The 16,957-nt window shown below is 33.2% G+C and overlaps 3 protein-coding genes across 4 annotated transcripts; 1 reads left to right on the forward strand and 2 right to left on the reverse strand.

The window, feature by feature from the left end:
* On the reverse strand, nt 1-2,706 carry LOC129892477 (E3 ubiquitin-protein ligase RMA3-like). 2 transcript variants are annotated; one of them, XM_055968048.1, is made up of 2 exons: nt 2,585-2,706; nt 1-1,102 (listed from the first exon to the last, which is right to left on the reverse strand). In XM_055968048.1, exon 2 carries the CDS (start codon nt 1,095-1,097, stop codon nt 342-344), a length of 756 nt encoding a protein of 251 aa, XP_055824023.1. In that variant the 5' UTR covers nt 1,098-1,102; nt 2,585-2,706; the 3' UTR covers nt 1-341. The 2 variants fall into 2 exon arrangements, with proteins under 2 accessions (XP_055824023.1, XP_055824024.1); XM_055968049.1 differs by lacking the exon at nt 2,585-2,706 and adding an exon at nt 1,283-2,483.
* Nucleotides 2,707-4,306: 1,600 nt separating this feature from the next.
* Nucleotides 4,307-8,679, forward strand: LOC129891819 (uncharacterized; the record flags this gene model as incomplete). Its single annotated transcript, XM_055967305.1, has 9 exons — nt 4,307-5,104; nt 5,558-6,013; nt 6,137-6,313; nt 6,481-6,591; nt 6,727-6,822; nt 6,898-7,412; nt 7,495-7,630; nt 7,793-8,367; nt 8,454-8,679. Coding segments are annotated over 9 exons (3,090 nt in total), but the record flags the coding sequence as incomplete, so codon positions are not given.
* Nucleotides 8,680-9,422: 743 nt separating this feature from the next.
* Nucleotides 9,423-11,868, reverse strand: LOC129892474 (uncharacterized). The gene is made up of 3 exons (XM_055968044.1): nt 11,359-11,868; nt 10,632-11,242; nt 9,423-9,873 (listed from the first exon to the last, which is right to left on the reverse strand). Exons 1-3 carry the CDS (start codon nt 11,609-11,611, stop codon nt 9,439-9,441), a joined length of 1,299 nt encoding a protein of 432 aa, XP_055824019.1. The 5' UTR covers nt 11,612-11,868; the 3' UTR covers nt 9,423-9,438.
* Between the last annotated feature and the right edge of the window lie 5,089 nt (nt 11,869-16,957).

Consider the following 16,957-nt stretch of genomic DNA (forward strand, 5'->3'; position numbering starts at 1 on the left):
AAGATCAGAGAATACAGAAAAAATAGGAAAGTAACATGTTCGTTCTTCATATCACGAGACCATTTGGGCCACAAAGCAAAAGGTTCAGTGGGCTCCTTACAAGAGACTACCAAAGTGACAGAGCAGATAGCCATGGCTATGTCTGTTGCCACTTTCTGAAGGGCAAGAAAGTTTCACAGAAGACTATAAGAGTAAAAAAAAAAAAACAACCTTTGCACGGTATTGAGCTTTTTTTTTCTGTTGTTGTTGAATCTCTTATTATGTATTTCTACTATCTACTGACCGACTGTTAGTGACAACAGTAGCACAATTTTCACAACTATACACCAAGCATTAAACACTCAGAATAGGAGAAGGCATAGGATAATGCAGCAGAAAAGAAAGATGGATAATCTGTTAAGAGATTTTTCCACCTGCCTCATTCTATAACTGCCACTTCCTGGAATGAAGGAAGTGTTTGGGTGAGGATAAGCAAATAAACTTGCGTCTGAGTTTCCGAACATCCTTCCCAAAAACATTTCTCCGAATACCCCAACTGTTGGGCTGGACAAACTTATCGTTGGAGTACCCCCAAAGCTAGATGGAGCCAAAGCAGCATAGCTACCAAAAGCAGAGGGGACGGATCGCCTGTGATGAAGTTGCTGACTCATGTGAGAAGATGGAGACAATGAATTAACTAGTGTTGCTATTCCAATGGCTTGAGGCCTGCGGGGTAGAACAACATCCAGTTGAGATTTCTTGGATTCAGATTCTGTAGATGATATTCCACGGCCATAGAGAGGTATTAGCGATGAGTTAGAGATGTGAGCCTTACAGACTGGACATTTACATTTCTCTTCTGATCCCGGAGTAGAGGTCTCGACCTGAAGCCACTTGTAAATGCAAGGCCAGCAGTAGAGGTGTCCGCAGAGGGTGACAACAGGATCATGTGCTGAGTCGAGACAAATATTGCAATCATAACCTCCTGTTATATTGTCAGAACTTGATGTTGGAACTGGAACTGGAACTGGAACTGCACTCCCCTTCTTAAGGGAAACATCTTCTTCAGATACAAAACTGAACATATCTTCACCAACAAAATTTTGTTCCAAAGCCATGAGATCTGTTAAAGGAAAAAATTTGCAAACAAATCAGTCACCCCATAAAGTTTATTCAGTCACTCTACAAGAAAATCCATAAGAAGTAAATGGCCGTTGATAGAAACTTAACCTGAAAATCTACAAGGACAGGATCTATGATAATAGTTTAAAACAAGAAATGAATTGTACAAATGAAAACATACACGTTTATCTGCACGGCAACATGATTGAATGTCAACAACTTCTATTGAAGCATGAAATCCAGATTTCCAAAAGACTATATTACATATAGTTAGTTCGTTTCTGATGAGTTGACCATTTGGAAAGCAAAATGAAAGAAGATAACTTAGCAAAGCATCCTCCTATTTCGCTTCCATTTTCCTTTCATTAAGAACTTGGCCTATAGGGAGTATGCATATGACTTGTGAGGAGCAAGGGTTGGAAAAACTACGGTCCCAAGTAAACACGCTAGATTCAGGCACTAGATACTAATCATAGAATGCATCTATTCGTTTGAAAAACAAAAGTAGTTAAAAAAAATACTTTGTAGCTAGAATCTATTTATAAACAAGAGTTAGCTCCTGAAAAAATTGAAATAGATCGCAAAGCTAGAATATGGCGAAAACTGCATTTCAATTCGTTTTGATTGAAAATACATTTGTTTGTCAACCTCCAACCTACATCTCCAAGCCTACATTTCAATATCTAAAAGCCAAAAACACATAAAACGCCTTCGGAAAGGTTGATATCTGTATGCCAATAGGAGATAGAAACATAAACTTTGATGGTACAAGTTGACATATAACTAAATTCTCTCCCCAATTCCTCTTTTCATTTCTCCATTTCGTAAATGCACAAGAGTGAAGCTTTCCCTATAAAGCTTTTGAAACGAAACAAACAGAATTATCCAATTTTCTGAAACAAGTCAGCTTGACAGGAAACTAAAATCATCAAAAGAACTTGCTTTAGAACAGATAGAAGCAGCTCAATGAATATAAAGATTTTCTTTTCCATGAAAATAGCTAACGTCATTAACTCTTTCTTTTGGTTTCCCACCTAATGCAGTAGTACCCGCATTAGAGCCAGAGTAATTTAGATTCAAATGCCCATTAAGGGAGAAAGAGTTTCCTACAAAGATTTTTTTTTTATTCACAAGCTCAAACTCAACACCTCTAGTTAAACGTGAAGGGATCATCCCGATCCCACCACATAGCAATTAACTAATTCCAACCATAACCATAAACAATTTACGAAAAATTGAAGTAAGTTGACCGAATTCCTTCACAATGTCAAAATCAAAAATTGACTATTTTTAACCTCAAATTCAAAGAGCAAATTGAATTTTTTCCATTTTCTTCATGAACACAAAACTCAAAACAAACATAGATTACAATAAACAGAAATTTTGACAGTTATTTTCAATCAAATCAGAAAATCACAATACGCGAAATAAAGATCTCAAAAAATATTAACACAAAAACAAGAAGGAAAGATGAAGAACGTACCAATATATAAAAAACGTAAGGAAGAAGTTTCAATAATGGCGAATTGCAGAAAGCGAGGGTAAAGAGGTAGTGAGAAAAAAATGAAAAATTGAATGGAGGAGGATAACGGATCAGTTTCGATATTTATGGGGGTTGTTTTTGTATTTATAGAAAGCTCAGTTCTCAATTTTCATTTCTTATTATTACTTCTCAACCGCGTAATTTGAGAAAAGATAGGGACGTACGTGTGAGTGACCCCATTTTATCTCAATTGTTACTATTTTTTTTTTGGGAAAATTACCTTTTTACACAACTTCCCCTAATATATTTACTTTTACTCCCATATACACCAAAAAATTTCCAAATTCCCTCCTTTTCCTTTCTCTCTCTAAAATCACTGATACATCCGCCCTATCCCTCTTTTCTTGCCCTAATTTGCTCCTTCAAGTGTTAATCAGGTTCCAAATAAGGTAATGTATCAATCTTTCCTTATATGAAACTTTAATTCATCCTCATTCAATATGATTTCTCCTAAAATTTGTATATTTTGATTTCTTCTGAAAATCTTTTGATAAATCTTCTAATTTTTTATCATTTGCTTTCTTCTGTAAATCTATCTATTTGTGTTTCTCATACTTTAGCTTATACATATGGATTCCGTTCATGGTCTCAAACAGTCCACTAAAAATCAACGAATTCTTGTTTCTCCCGGGTCTGATTCGTCTTGGGAAGGTTACGACGAAGTTAGATCAAAACATCGTAACGATCCGGCAGTGATGAATAAGCTACGAGAGAATTTGAAGTCAAAAGCTACAGTTAAACATGCACCCAATGAAGTAGTCAAAAAAATTGAAGGGGTTACAACACGCCCTAATCTCCCAAAGGTATGTGTTCAATTAAGTTTTTTTGTTTTAGAATGCATTTTTTGTGAAGGTTTTAATGTTTCTGATACATATCATTATGTATCAGATACATAATATCTTTTTAAAAGGAAATCTTTTGGAGGTTTTTTATTTCCGATACATCATGTTTAGGTGTCTGTTGTTTTAATTTTTAATGATTCTGATACATATACATTTATGTATCAGATACATATTATCTTTTTCAAATGTATTTTTTATGGAGATTTTATATTTCTGATACATCATTATTAATTTTTAGTTTCTGTTGTTTTAATTTTTAATGACTCTGATACATATATATTTATGTATCAGATACATAATGTATTTTTCAAATGTAAATATTTGAGATTTACTATTTCTGATACATCATGTTTTAGTCTCAGTTTATGTTATTTCAAGTTTAATGAATCTGATACATCTACATTTATGTATCAGATACATAATGTATGTTTCATATGAAATTTTTTGAGAATTACTAATTCTGATTCATCATCTTTAAGCCTCAGTATTTGTTATTTCAAGTTTTAATGATTCTGATACATATATATTTATGTATCAGATACATAATGTATTTTTCAAATGCAATTTTTTTTGGGATTTACTATTTCTGATATACCATGTGTAAGTGTCATTTTTTGATGTTTCAAATTTTAATGATTCTGATACATATACATGTATGTATCAGAATATAATATATAATTGTTTCTGATACATCTTCTGTATGTATCAGAATCTCATCTTATGCATCAGATATCTTAATGCATATGATACATCGTATCCATGTATAGAGTTCAAGTTGTATTTAACTATTTTTATGTCAATGCAGGGAATGAAATACGTCATCAAGAAGATCCCGTCACACCCATTGAGATTCGGAACGGCATATAGGGCTAATTTTCTTGATGATTTTGAATCATCAATAGGTGAAGAAGGTATAAAGTTATTTAGGCAATCTATATTTGGTCACTACTTAGATATGCCAAACTGCAACTTTCAAGGGCAAATCATCAAATGCCTCTTACTTCTTGAGGTAGACCAAAAAAACAAAGAAGAACTGCACATTCGTCATGTGCAGGGTAATATACTGCGATTTACAATAAATGATTTTGCTATCATTACTGGTTTGCGATGCACCGGTAATATGAATGACTTCAAGTATTCTGATGATCAAGCAAGTAGATTATTGTCTTTATATTTTCCTGGTGCCAAAAATGGGGTCAACAAAGCTCGTTTCGTTGAGCGTTTTCTGGTTGGAGGATGGAAAACAAACGAAGATGCCGTTCAGATGGCCATTCTCTATTTCATCCATACTTTTGTTTTTTCTCAACTAGGTGATGCACCTATATCAGTTGATGATTTCAAGATGGTAGAAGATGGTAGTTATGAGCAATATCCATGGGGGAAATTAGCATATTCAAAATTGATAAAAGGAATGCGTCAGGAGTTTTCAAATGCCAAACAAATGTATCGTCTAGGCGGCATGCCATACGCTCTGAATGTTTGGATATATGAATGTGCATCTCAAGTTCCCTCTGAAATTGCTGTAAGAGTGGGTAATAAAATTCCCAGAATTCTTAACTGGCGTGTTGTCGCCGTGAAGCCAAAATTTGAGACATTCATGTCTACCATCTTCAGTGAGGTACATGCTTTGAATATTATTCGTTTATGCACTGATTCATTATACATAAAATCTAAGATACATTATATATCCATGACCTTGATACAGTATAATTTGATTCATAAAGTGGATGTATCAGCTCATATATTTATGTATCAGGATATAAATGTATCAAGATATAATGTATCTTATACATATACTTTATATAACCTTTCTGATACATATAATGGTATGTATCATAAAGGTATTTACAGCTCATGAAAACTCATTTATCAGTATTTACAACTCATGAAAACTCTATCTTATGTATCAAATTATAATGTATCTAGAATTACATCTCATGATACATCTGCATGTATGTATCAGATAATGTTGTTTTTCTATCAATTTAGCATGTATGAAGGAGTAATATTTCTGATACATCATGTCTATGTATCAGAATTAACATGTATCAATTATTCAATTTTTTTGCAGTATCCATGCTCCAACATTGTCCAACCTCAACATGAAATGGAATCTATTGTCGTTCATGACAGCCAACAGAAACCTGAAGATTCAACATCGGCTGCCAAGGTCAATTTCAGAAAACCTCATGAAGTCACTGGATTTGAGGACTTCTCAACAACACCACCCACTGAATTTTTAAAGAGATCCAGGGATGTCGCTGAGACATCTTCTCCACCTCCTTCCAAGAGAATGAAGACTTCCCCTGCTAAAAAGCCAATTCAAGTAGAAACAGCCAACATGCACAAGGATTTCATACCACCAAATGAATCAGAAAATCTTGTTTCTCCTGACAATGAACCGGGGGCAAAGTCACCAAAGGAATCAGAAAAGCCTGTTTCTCCTGACAATGTACCAGGGGCGAAGTCAGCTTTAGGAGGTGAATCTTCCGGTCATTCGGATCGAATTATTCATATGCAATTCAAAGCATTGAAGAAGTCCATAAAGAAGTCTCTAAAGAGATACGTAAGTTATTACTTTAAGATGTATCACGTACAATATACTTTTAATTAGGTGATACATTCTGATTTTTCATATACATGTATCAAGGTTGACCGGAAGTTCAAGCGTTTGGAGAACAAAATGGATTCAAATCACATTGATCTTTTGAAAGCCATCGACAGTATGGCGAACCGAATGACTGGCACATCATCTCAAGTTAAAAAAGATGATTTTGATCAATCATTCCATGTGGTTGAACAACAAGAAGCACCTACTGGATTGGAGGTGCACAATTTTGCAAATAAATCTGACCCACCCCAAAAAAATGACAAATCTAATGTCCAGGAAGATATTAAGGTACATACATCATGTAATATTTGATATTTATGCTTTTAAACTTCTGAATAATTTTCATTGTCATGTATCAATTGTAAATGTTATTATGTTTTCAGGGACCTGAACCATCCACCATGATAAATCAGGTGGACAACATATCGGAACAAAGCATTTTAGCAGATGTTCCTGAATTATTTGATCAGCAAGTTTATTCTGATACATTAAAGGTAATGTATCAGAAACAAATTGATGAATAATTTGATTCTGTATATATATTTTGTATAAGCTCTACCTCTTTAAATATATATATATCTAGACATTTAGTACATATATATCATAAGTAAATGTTATTATGTTTCCAGGAAGATGAACCATCCGTCAAGGATGTATCAGCACACCAAATGGAACCACAAAGAGCAGATACTGATCAGCTTATTGCTGATTCTGATACATTACAGGTAATGTATCAGATTCTTTATTGAGATAAAATCAACATTATTAATTTTTTTAATGACGTTATACATTACGTGTAGAACACTGTAAAGAAAGATGGAAGAGTAGCTGATGATAAATCTGCCAAAGTAGAAGAGCAAGTCGAGGAGATTGAAAAAGAAAAAATCAAACCAAGCACATCAGAATCCAATACTTCAGCACCATTTTCGTCAGAAACTCTGGATGTGATAGATGCTCTAATATACGGACTTCCATTACCAGCCATGCCATTGACAGCTGTTAGTCATGAGCAAGTTCAGGATGAATGTCTATTACGCGATAGCCAGCTACCAACCACTCTTCCATCAAAAGCTAATGTATTGTCTGACGATGCGAAGACACCATCTCGAAGAAGCAGGATTCCTTCGAAGATCTTACAGTCGCCGTATCTTTCAAACTTTGGGTCGAGTGAAAAGGGAAAGGAAAATTTGTCAGATGTTACGCATCAGACACACCCTTTTGAAGGTTTTGGTATATGCTATCAACCCCCTTCCGAGCTTGTCACAGAATACTCTGAATGGATAGATAAAGGACTTCTAAAATCACATGGCAACAAGTAAGTATGACATATTCAACTTATACCCATACAAGTCGTGTATTATATTTGTTATGTTATTAAACTACAAGTTTCCATTCAGGAATTCGAAGGAGGATCATTACAGATCTAAGTGCTCTTCATTCGGCTTTGAAAGAATGGACTTTGTTGTGGCATTTCCTAAAGATAAGAACTGGTTCTACCTAATGTCACAGCCGGACAGATGCTGGAACGATGAGGTAAAAATTTCATCATAAATAATATGATACAACTCATACTAACTACCTGATACATACATATTAATGTATCTGATACATAGATAGATAAATGTATCTGATACATACATAATCTGATATGTGATGCTAGTTGTTATATAACTAATACTTTCTTAAAATGTGCAGCACATCGATGTAATATTTTACTACCTTCGGAAGAAATCGAAGATGCAGTTGAGCAATCATTATCGATACACAACGACAAATTGCATTTTCAAAAATTACATCGAATATGCACACACACGCTACTATCACCTTCCACCTAACATTTCTACACAAGAAGATATGGCAAGGTCCACTGTTACAGCTCATCAAGAGAGATCCGTGAAGAACATAATAAGAGGTTTCTCAATACCAGCCGGTTTGCCCTGGCATTTGGTAGATGAGGTATACATTCCAGTAAACTGCGACATGGATTTTCATTGGGTTCTTGCGGTAGTTGTGTTGAAAGAGAGGTTGATACGTGTGTATGATTCATCGCCTAGACGAAGAAGTAGCAACCCTTTCCAAGAGATCCAAAAGATAGCAGCAATGCTACCAACATACCTGCAAGACAGTGGTTTCTTTGACAACAACGAACGTACTGATTGGTCGTCTCTTGATTCATACAAGGACAAATCAACCGGTAATATGCTTGAACCACATCACCCATTAGCAGTTGAGTATGTTGAAGGAATTGCGCAACAGGGAAGTGGCAGCTTGTGAGTTTTAACATCGGCTATGTATACCTAAATCATTCATATGTCAATTTTACTTTTTTTAAATTCCTGTATTCCTTTATTTGCAGGGATTGTGGAGTTTTCCTGGCCATGTTTGCTGAATATCTTAGTGATGGAATTTCTATTCCAAGTACCGGACTAAACGCTGAATTCTTCCGTTCAAGATATGCCGCACTCTTATGGAGATATGGTTGTCAGAAGGCCATGGATGGTTATGTTAGCGATAACGACGATCCAAAAAAACCAAGGAGAGACATATCTCCAAACCAAGGAGAACTGATTGATGTTCAATAAATTTTTTTTGATAGTACACATTTTAGGTGATTCTGATTCTTCCAATGTATCTGATACATAAACTGTAATGTATCAGATTTAGTATATTTTAATATTTCCATACCTCAGATTTACTATGTTTTTCTCTGGTATCAAAATGGAATATAAATTCAAAGTTTATGTTTTATACTCTACTGTATCAAACTTGTATCGAGTATAATATTCATAAGTGTCACATTTTGTGAATTCTGATACATGAATCAAGTTTTTTTTATTATGATACATCATGCACATGTATCAGATTCTCATTTCTCAATATTTAATGATTCTGATACATTAATTTTTTTGCATAAGAATTCTGTCTCAAGATTTAAAGTATATGATACATCTTGCTTATGTATCAGATTTGCATTTATCAAGATTTACTGCATATGATAATCTACAACCTATATCAAATAGGATCTTATGTATCACCAACAACTTTTGTGTAATTATGGTTGTCGAAAAGACAAGAATGTTTATGTTTGGGAAAATAACGATCCAAAAAATAAACCATGTGAGATTTGTCATTAATCCAAGTCATGGCGAACCGATGGAAGTCCTGTATTTTATTTTAAAAAAATTGTAGCAATAAAATGTTATAATCTTGATACATAAATAAATTGTCACTAAAAGATTTTTATATTTATGTCACGTGTCAAATTCAAATATAAAATATAATAATAGATGTTATTTTATGATTCAATTAGAATGTACACCGAGATACCACAAACATCATATCTATTTAGGAATGAAATTACAAGTCTTTCTGTTGTGGCCTTCGTGGCCACAACGTCCACAAGAATTTGTGCTACTTGTTATTTTCTCATTAGCAAACTTTTTTCTCCCTTTCTTTGGTCTTCCTGGCATCCTTTTGTATATTGGCGGCAAGACAATTTCTTCCAAAATTTCCTTCGGAGCAGTCCAGTCTTTCTTATCTGGCATTGGAACCATTGGTAATTCATAAGTATTTGCCAACGCCTCTGGTTTGTAGTAATCAGAACAATATGGGTGCAGGTCAGTAATGTTCTTGCTCTTCAACACTGCAATTGCATGTGGACATGGTATCTCGTCTAGTTGAAATCTACCACAAGTGCATGTTTTTCTCTCTAGACACACAATGTATCTTATACCTAATTCGTAAACAGAATAAAGATACTCTGATGAAGCAACAACCTGCAGGAATTATATTTCAAATTTATGTATCAGTATTGCTTCCTCACATACACAACTATGTATCAGAACTGATGTTAAAGGGTAATAATTATCACAGGATATACATATCAGGTGAATCAACAATCAGCAAGAAATAAATTTCACATATATGTATCAGAAAGTACGTATCAATTACAGAAATGATGTATCAGAACTGATGTATCAGTATGTATTTTAAACATGTTATGTTTATATGTGTCAGTACTTATGTATCAACTACACATTTTGATGTATCTGAATTGATATATCAGTGTATAATGAACACAGGCTTTACTTGAATGACGAAGCAACAAACTGATATAAATAAACTTCACATATATCTAATAGTACTTATGTATCATCTACACTAATAATGTATCTACACTGATGTATCAGTATATATTTAGAACAATTTATGCATAACTGATTAATCATCAGCCTGAAGGAAAATAATCTTTACATATATGTATCAGAACTTATGTATCAAATATAGAACTTATGTATCATAATTGAAGTTTCATTATTTAATTAGCACATGTTATACATAACTGATGAATCATCAGCCACCAAGAAATAAATAACACATATATGTATCATAAAGTATGATTCAATTACAGAAATGATGTATTAGAACGGATGTATCAATATATATGTATCAGAAAGTATGTATCAGAAAGTATCTATCATGTATCTACACTGATGTATCAGTATATATGCGTCAGAAAGTATGTATCGTGTACCTTCATTCTCGAACACTTGATCGTGTTTGAAACTAGGATATCTTCGAATTTTCTACCCAAAGTATGTTTTGTATAAGATGCTATTTCTCTATTTTTGCAGTTCCAAGAACCAAATAACATTCTCGTTTGCTCCAAAAAGTCAATTATAGGCAGCTCTCGTGCTTCAACAAGACATCCATTGATACATTCTGCGATGTTAGAAGTCATCATTCTACCCCTGTTGACAGTGGCATGAACCCTTGACCACTTTTCGTATCCTGCATTTTTTAAATATTGTGCCACCCGTTGATCGATTCTTTCAACTTTGGCCATTAATTTATCGACTTCATCTTTTCGGTATGCCTTGGCCATTGAATAGAAGATGTCACTTAGTACAGCTTTGCTCCTTCTGTATTTAGTACACACATTTTTCCATATATGCCATATGCATGCAAAATGAGGAACATTGGGAAATACCATGCTTACACTCTTGATTATGCTTTCGTTCCTATCTGATACAACACACATATTGTCCCTCTCTCCAAATGCATTCTTGAAATTCTGAAAAAACCACGTCCATGATGAATCATTTTCCGTATCAACAATACCATACGCCAACGGCAATATGCAACCTAATAAATCAATAATAGCGATACAATAGTTATTAGAATTCATCAGAATCACAACAAACGTGAAAAATGAGATGACACACTATTATTCAATAAGACACAGTATAAGAAAGTAATACCTGCCCCATCAAGTGTGCTAGCTGATACAAACGTCCCTTTATAAGGTCCATCAAGATGTGCACCGTCAACAACAACTACTGGTCGACAAAACTGAAACCCCCTCATCAAGGGCCTTAACGCTATGAACAAATACATGAATTCATCAGTTGATGACTTGTGCATACTTATGTACGAATTTGGATATACGGTTTTTAGAATATGTATATATACAGGCAGCTGTCTATATCCATCAGCAGGTTTTCCCCTTAACATCTGCAAAGCATGCTCTTTTGAACGCCATGCCTGTTGATAGGTAATATCAATTCCATACGCTGATTTAATATCCTCTCGTATATCATTAGGGGTGACAATTCTCTTATGATTAACCAATTTAGGGGCTGTGAATGCACTAACAAAAGCCTTTGTAGCATGAACTTTGTTGAAAATCCTATCTCTCAGTGCACATGAATGTTCACTATTGAAATATCTAACTTTGAATATATCCGTTTTTTTCCAACATGAAGCTTTCATTCTCCAACAACATCCTTCTGAAAGGCATACTATCACATAACTGCATTTGTATTAAAAAAATAACATGTATCATATCAATATTTTTTCATTTATAATATGAACAAATACAGTGACATACTGATAGGAAGTGTGTCAACCCATGTACTTGATACATGCTTCTTTGTATGTATTGTTAAAAAAACATCTGATACATAGAGTATTATGAACCTGATACATACTGACAGCATTATTATCATTTTTTAACTGAGTTACAGGAATGTAGTTTTGATGTATCATGACATGAAAAATTATTTTATTTTAAGAATGTATCAGATACATACAGTAATATGTATCTGATACATACTGTTGGATACTATCCAACATCAAAATTTCCAAATGCAGAAATGGAGTTTTGATGTATCATGACATGAAAAATTATTTTACTTTAAGAATGTATCAGATACACACAGTAATATGTATCTGATACATACTGTTGGATACTATCCAACATCAAAATTTCCAGATGCAGAAATGGAGTTTTGATGTATCATGACATGAAAAATTATTTTACTTTAAGAATGTATCAGATACACACAGTAATATGTATCTGATACATACTGTTGGATACTATCCAACATCAAAATTTCCAGATGCAGAAATGTAGTTTTGATGTATCATGACATGAAAAATCATTTTACTTTAAGAATGTATCAGATACACACAGTAATATGTATCTGATACATACTGTTGGATACTATCCAATATCAAAATTTCCAGATGCAGAAATGTAGTTTTGATGTATCATGACATGAAAAATCATTTTACTTTAAGAATGTATCAGATACACACAGTAATATGTATCTGATACATACTGTTGGATACTATCCAACATCAAAATTTCCAGATGCAGAAATGTAGTTTTGATGTATCATGACATGAAAAATCATTTTACTTTAAGAATGTATCAGATACACACAGTAATATGTATCTGATACATAATGTTGGATACTAAACAACATCAAAATTTTCAAATGCAGAATATGCGCATACCTTTTACTGTCGGATCTTTTAACCTTGAAATTAAATTCATTATTGATTTTGTATTTGGCCATTACATCAACTAGAGTTGCTTTATCCTTATAGAATTGATTCTCCTTCACTTCCGCACCATTTGTATCATCTATGTAGTTCGTCAACTCCGATTCTGCTATATAACAACTTGCAACTTTACCAGATTCTTCTAAACCAAAATTATGGAACTCATTCGCATTTGATTCGGCACAAACGATTGCTCCAGATGTACTGTCGAATGATTTTATCTCACATCTTTTTATATCAAAGCTTGATATGCAAAGGGGATAATTCACGAAACCAGGCTCTTTCTTCTTCAACTCTACGTAAAGATTAACACCCATATCATTACGAATATATATTGGCGACGAGTTACCTTCAACTATGTATCGGATTTCAATTTCTTTCTCTGATTCATCCACACTCAATTCAGCAGCGATTGCTGCTTTTAAATTTGAGTAAGATACATTGTCACCGACAACGATTCCATCACTTTTGTATTTTTCATAAGTAATATCGGATTGCCAAACTCCAGAATGTCTCAGTAGTATCGGGATATTCATATCGATTAATTGATGAAACGCGAAGTTTGCTTTGAATTGATGCTCTGTTGTTTTTCTTGTACTCGATGCTCTGACTTTTGACTTCAAAATTCATCTACATAACTGTCGCCTTCTTTAATAGATCAGTAATTGATATAAAGAGCCAATCTTTTATCCATAAATAGCTGATGTGCATTAACTATTATATAGCTAAAGTTATGTATCAGATACATAACCTATGTATCAGCAAAAGTTGAAAAATAAATGAAATCAACTTCGGTATGAATTGATGCTCTGTTTTTTCCATTCGAGACGACGCTGTGTTTTTTGGCTTGAATCTTCATGGACATAACAATTGTTTTTTTTAACAATTGATGTATCATATACATAACTGATCTATCAGATACATAACCCAAACTGGAAAAAAAATGGAAACGAAATTGGTTTGTTTTTATGCTCTTTTTTTTTTGGCTTAAATCTTCAACTGCACAACCGTTCTTTTTTGGGCCAAATTAATCCCATTAATTAGATCACTAATTGATTTGATACCAATCATCCCTTATATTAAGATAATATCCATAAATAGATGATCTTCATTAATTACTGATTGGATAATTGATGTATCAGATACAAATCTAATGTATCAGAAAAGTTGAAAAAAAGGGGATATCGGGTAATTTTGATACAATGTGGGATGTATAGTAATTAAACTTTTCCATTATGGGATTTAGGTAAAGTTTACTTTTTTTTTTCATTTGATGTTTGGTACTTATTTTGGCCCGAAATATTTATATTTCCATGTCTCACTAAACGCAATTTTTTCTATTTTCATTTGATGTTTGGTACTTATTTTGGCCCAAAATATTTATATTTCCATGTCTCACTAAAGGCAATTTTTTCTATTGAAAGCACAAACACAAACGTATAATTAAGGATGGAAATGTAGTTGTCACCCTGTCATGATTTTTTATGATCATTTCTTTCTACTAATGCTTAGATTTAGTTTTTCGTTTAATCAAATTTTATTTTTGATATCATATATATAGGATTTTTGAAGGAAAACCCTTTCTACTAGATGTTTATCGTTTGTGATCCTTAAGGTCAAAATTGAAATCTTTAAATAAATGTGAAGGAATCTCGTTCATTTGATCATACTCGTGATTACTAATTCACATTCAATGTGTACATACTAGTGTTCATGACTTGGATATATTCTTACATGTGATTTCATTTTTAAATATAATTAATTATTGTATATTTATATCAATTTATTACTTAATCATAATTAATTAAATATACTAAGTGATTTTTTCTCATATGTCCTAATATTGATAGATAAAGTTATTTAGTACCTATTGTTGATGGGAGGTGATAAGTATTCTGTAAAATTAATTTACTTCAATGTAAGCTGACTCGAACATCACAATTATTAAGAAAAAAAATAGTCTCTTCTTTACTTTTTGCAAGTTCTATGAACTACAACAACAACAACAACAACAACCCAGTGAAATCCCACACCGTGGGATCTGGGGAGGGTAAAGTGTACGCAGATCTGACTCCTACCAAGGTAGGATGACTGTTTCCGAAAGACCCTCGGCTCAATAAAAGCATAAAAGAGGTTAGATAAGGCATATATGAGAAAGCAAATAACGAGAACGACAGGGATAAAATAGAGTAATCAAAGTACAGAAAGTAATAGATAATAACAGAAATCAGAGCACAAGAAATCATAGTGCGCTAATGCAAGTTCTATGCACTAATTCACCAAAAATAAGAAGATCATGCTTGGAATGACATTATGCTGGGAGGATAAGGTACAAAATAAAACTTGAAACGTTATTTCACTATTTTTGTGTTTGTCTCAGAGAACTTTTTTTTTTTCAAAAAAAAAGTCATATCTTCAGCACAAGTAGGGTGGACAATTATAAAGCTTTCATCTTTCTTCAACTACCAAAAAGAAAAAGGAAAAAGTATTGGTGGAAGGTCAATATCATCCATAATCGAAGTGTGATTGGCAAGTAAAGTGTTTTGGAAAAAATATTTTCCTAATTTTTCATATTTGATTGGTCAAAACCGTTCCTAAAAATGGTATATTATATTAGTTGTCTTCTCCCCCCTTTCAAATCACTTAATCTAATCAAAAACTATATGAAAAAATATCAATATTTTGAAAAAAACATATCTTAAATAGTTATTGGTCAAAATTCATGTAATCTAACTATTGAAAAGTGAATATGATAAATATTATGAGACGGAGGAAGTAATTCTTTATAGATTAAATTAGTGTTAATTCAAATTGATACTTAGTGAGTAGATACGTTTTTTTAATCACAACGAGTGCAAACTACACATGTTTATTAAATGTTTAATTAATTCTTACATATAATTAATTATAGTCTTAGTCAAAAAGTTCATTTGAATGACGCTAATTCAAGGCAAGAGCGCGTTGATATTAGAAAAAGAAAGACGTCTGACTAATTTAGATTTGCGTCTAATAAGATAATCAATTATATATTCTATTATCTTCTTAACTTAATAGGATCCTCGCATAATTTTTGATTATAAATCATACATGAAAATTAAGTTGGAAACAGCAAGACGCACATTATTTAGATGTGTAACTGATAATTTCTCCTTAACGAAAAAACCATGCAACAACCTTCCAATATGTTTGAGCAAATTGTCAATGCTAAGTTGGCTTTGAGCAAAACTTATCCACAATATGTTTTGACAGTTTGAGCAGAGTATCTTACAGCCTGTATGCCTCCCATTATATACAGAGACATAAGTTGTATACTTTTTCTTTTTTCCTGTAGGTATATCACAGGGATGGGCCAGGTTTTTCAACGCCGTCAAAGTCATGTCAGCTGAGAATTAACATCTACATATCTCAAATGTTATTCAAACAATAACAATGACTCTGTTTCGGTTCTAAATAAGTTGAGATTGGCTATATGTGTTGAAATAAAACCAAGGCCACACTCACAGAGGCACACACCCAACTCAAAGCCTAGTTCATGTACCTCCATATAGATGGTGATAACAGTACAAGAACACTGGCGGAACCAAGCTTAAAGCTATAGGTTTAGGTTTATTCAGAACTCAGAAAGCAAAAAGAATTGTGGTTCAAAACCAAATAAATAAAAATCCTGGATCCGGCTTCTGCAAGAACATAAAACCACGAAGTTAATAATACATTAAGGAACAAATTTGCTGCCATGAACTGCAGCTCTATTAAACACAAATCTGCCATCAGCAGTCAGCAGTCAGCAGTCAGCAGTCAGCAAGGTATAGAACAGCCCAGAAAATCTTAGTAGTGAGTACTGATCTCACAAACCCAAAGATTACTGAAAAACATGTATAGCACATGTGCGCTTTGCCTGTGATTGTTTTGATGCTACAGACACCAAACAAGGCAAGAAATATCCGAGTTTTTATCCAAAGCATGAGTAGGATTGTGCTTTGTTAAAGCCTTTAAAGATAAAAGTGAATTTCT

The sequence above is a fragment of the Solanum dulcamara genome, chromosome 6 (assembly GCF_947179165.1).
Source record: "Solanum dulcamara chromosome 6, daSolDulc1.2, whole genome shotgun sequence".
NCBI lineage: Eukaryota > Viridiplantae > Streptophyta > Magnoliopsida > Solanales > Solanaceae > Solanum > Solanum dulcamara.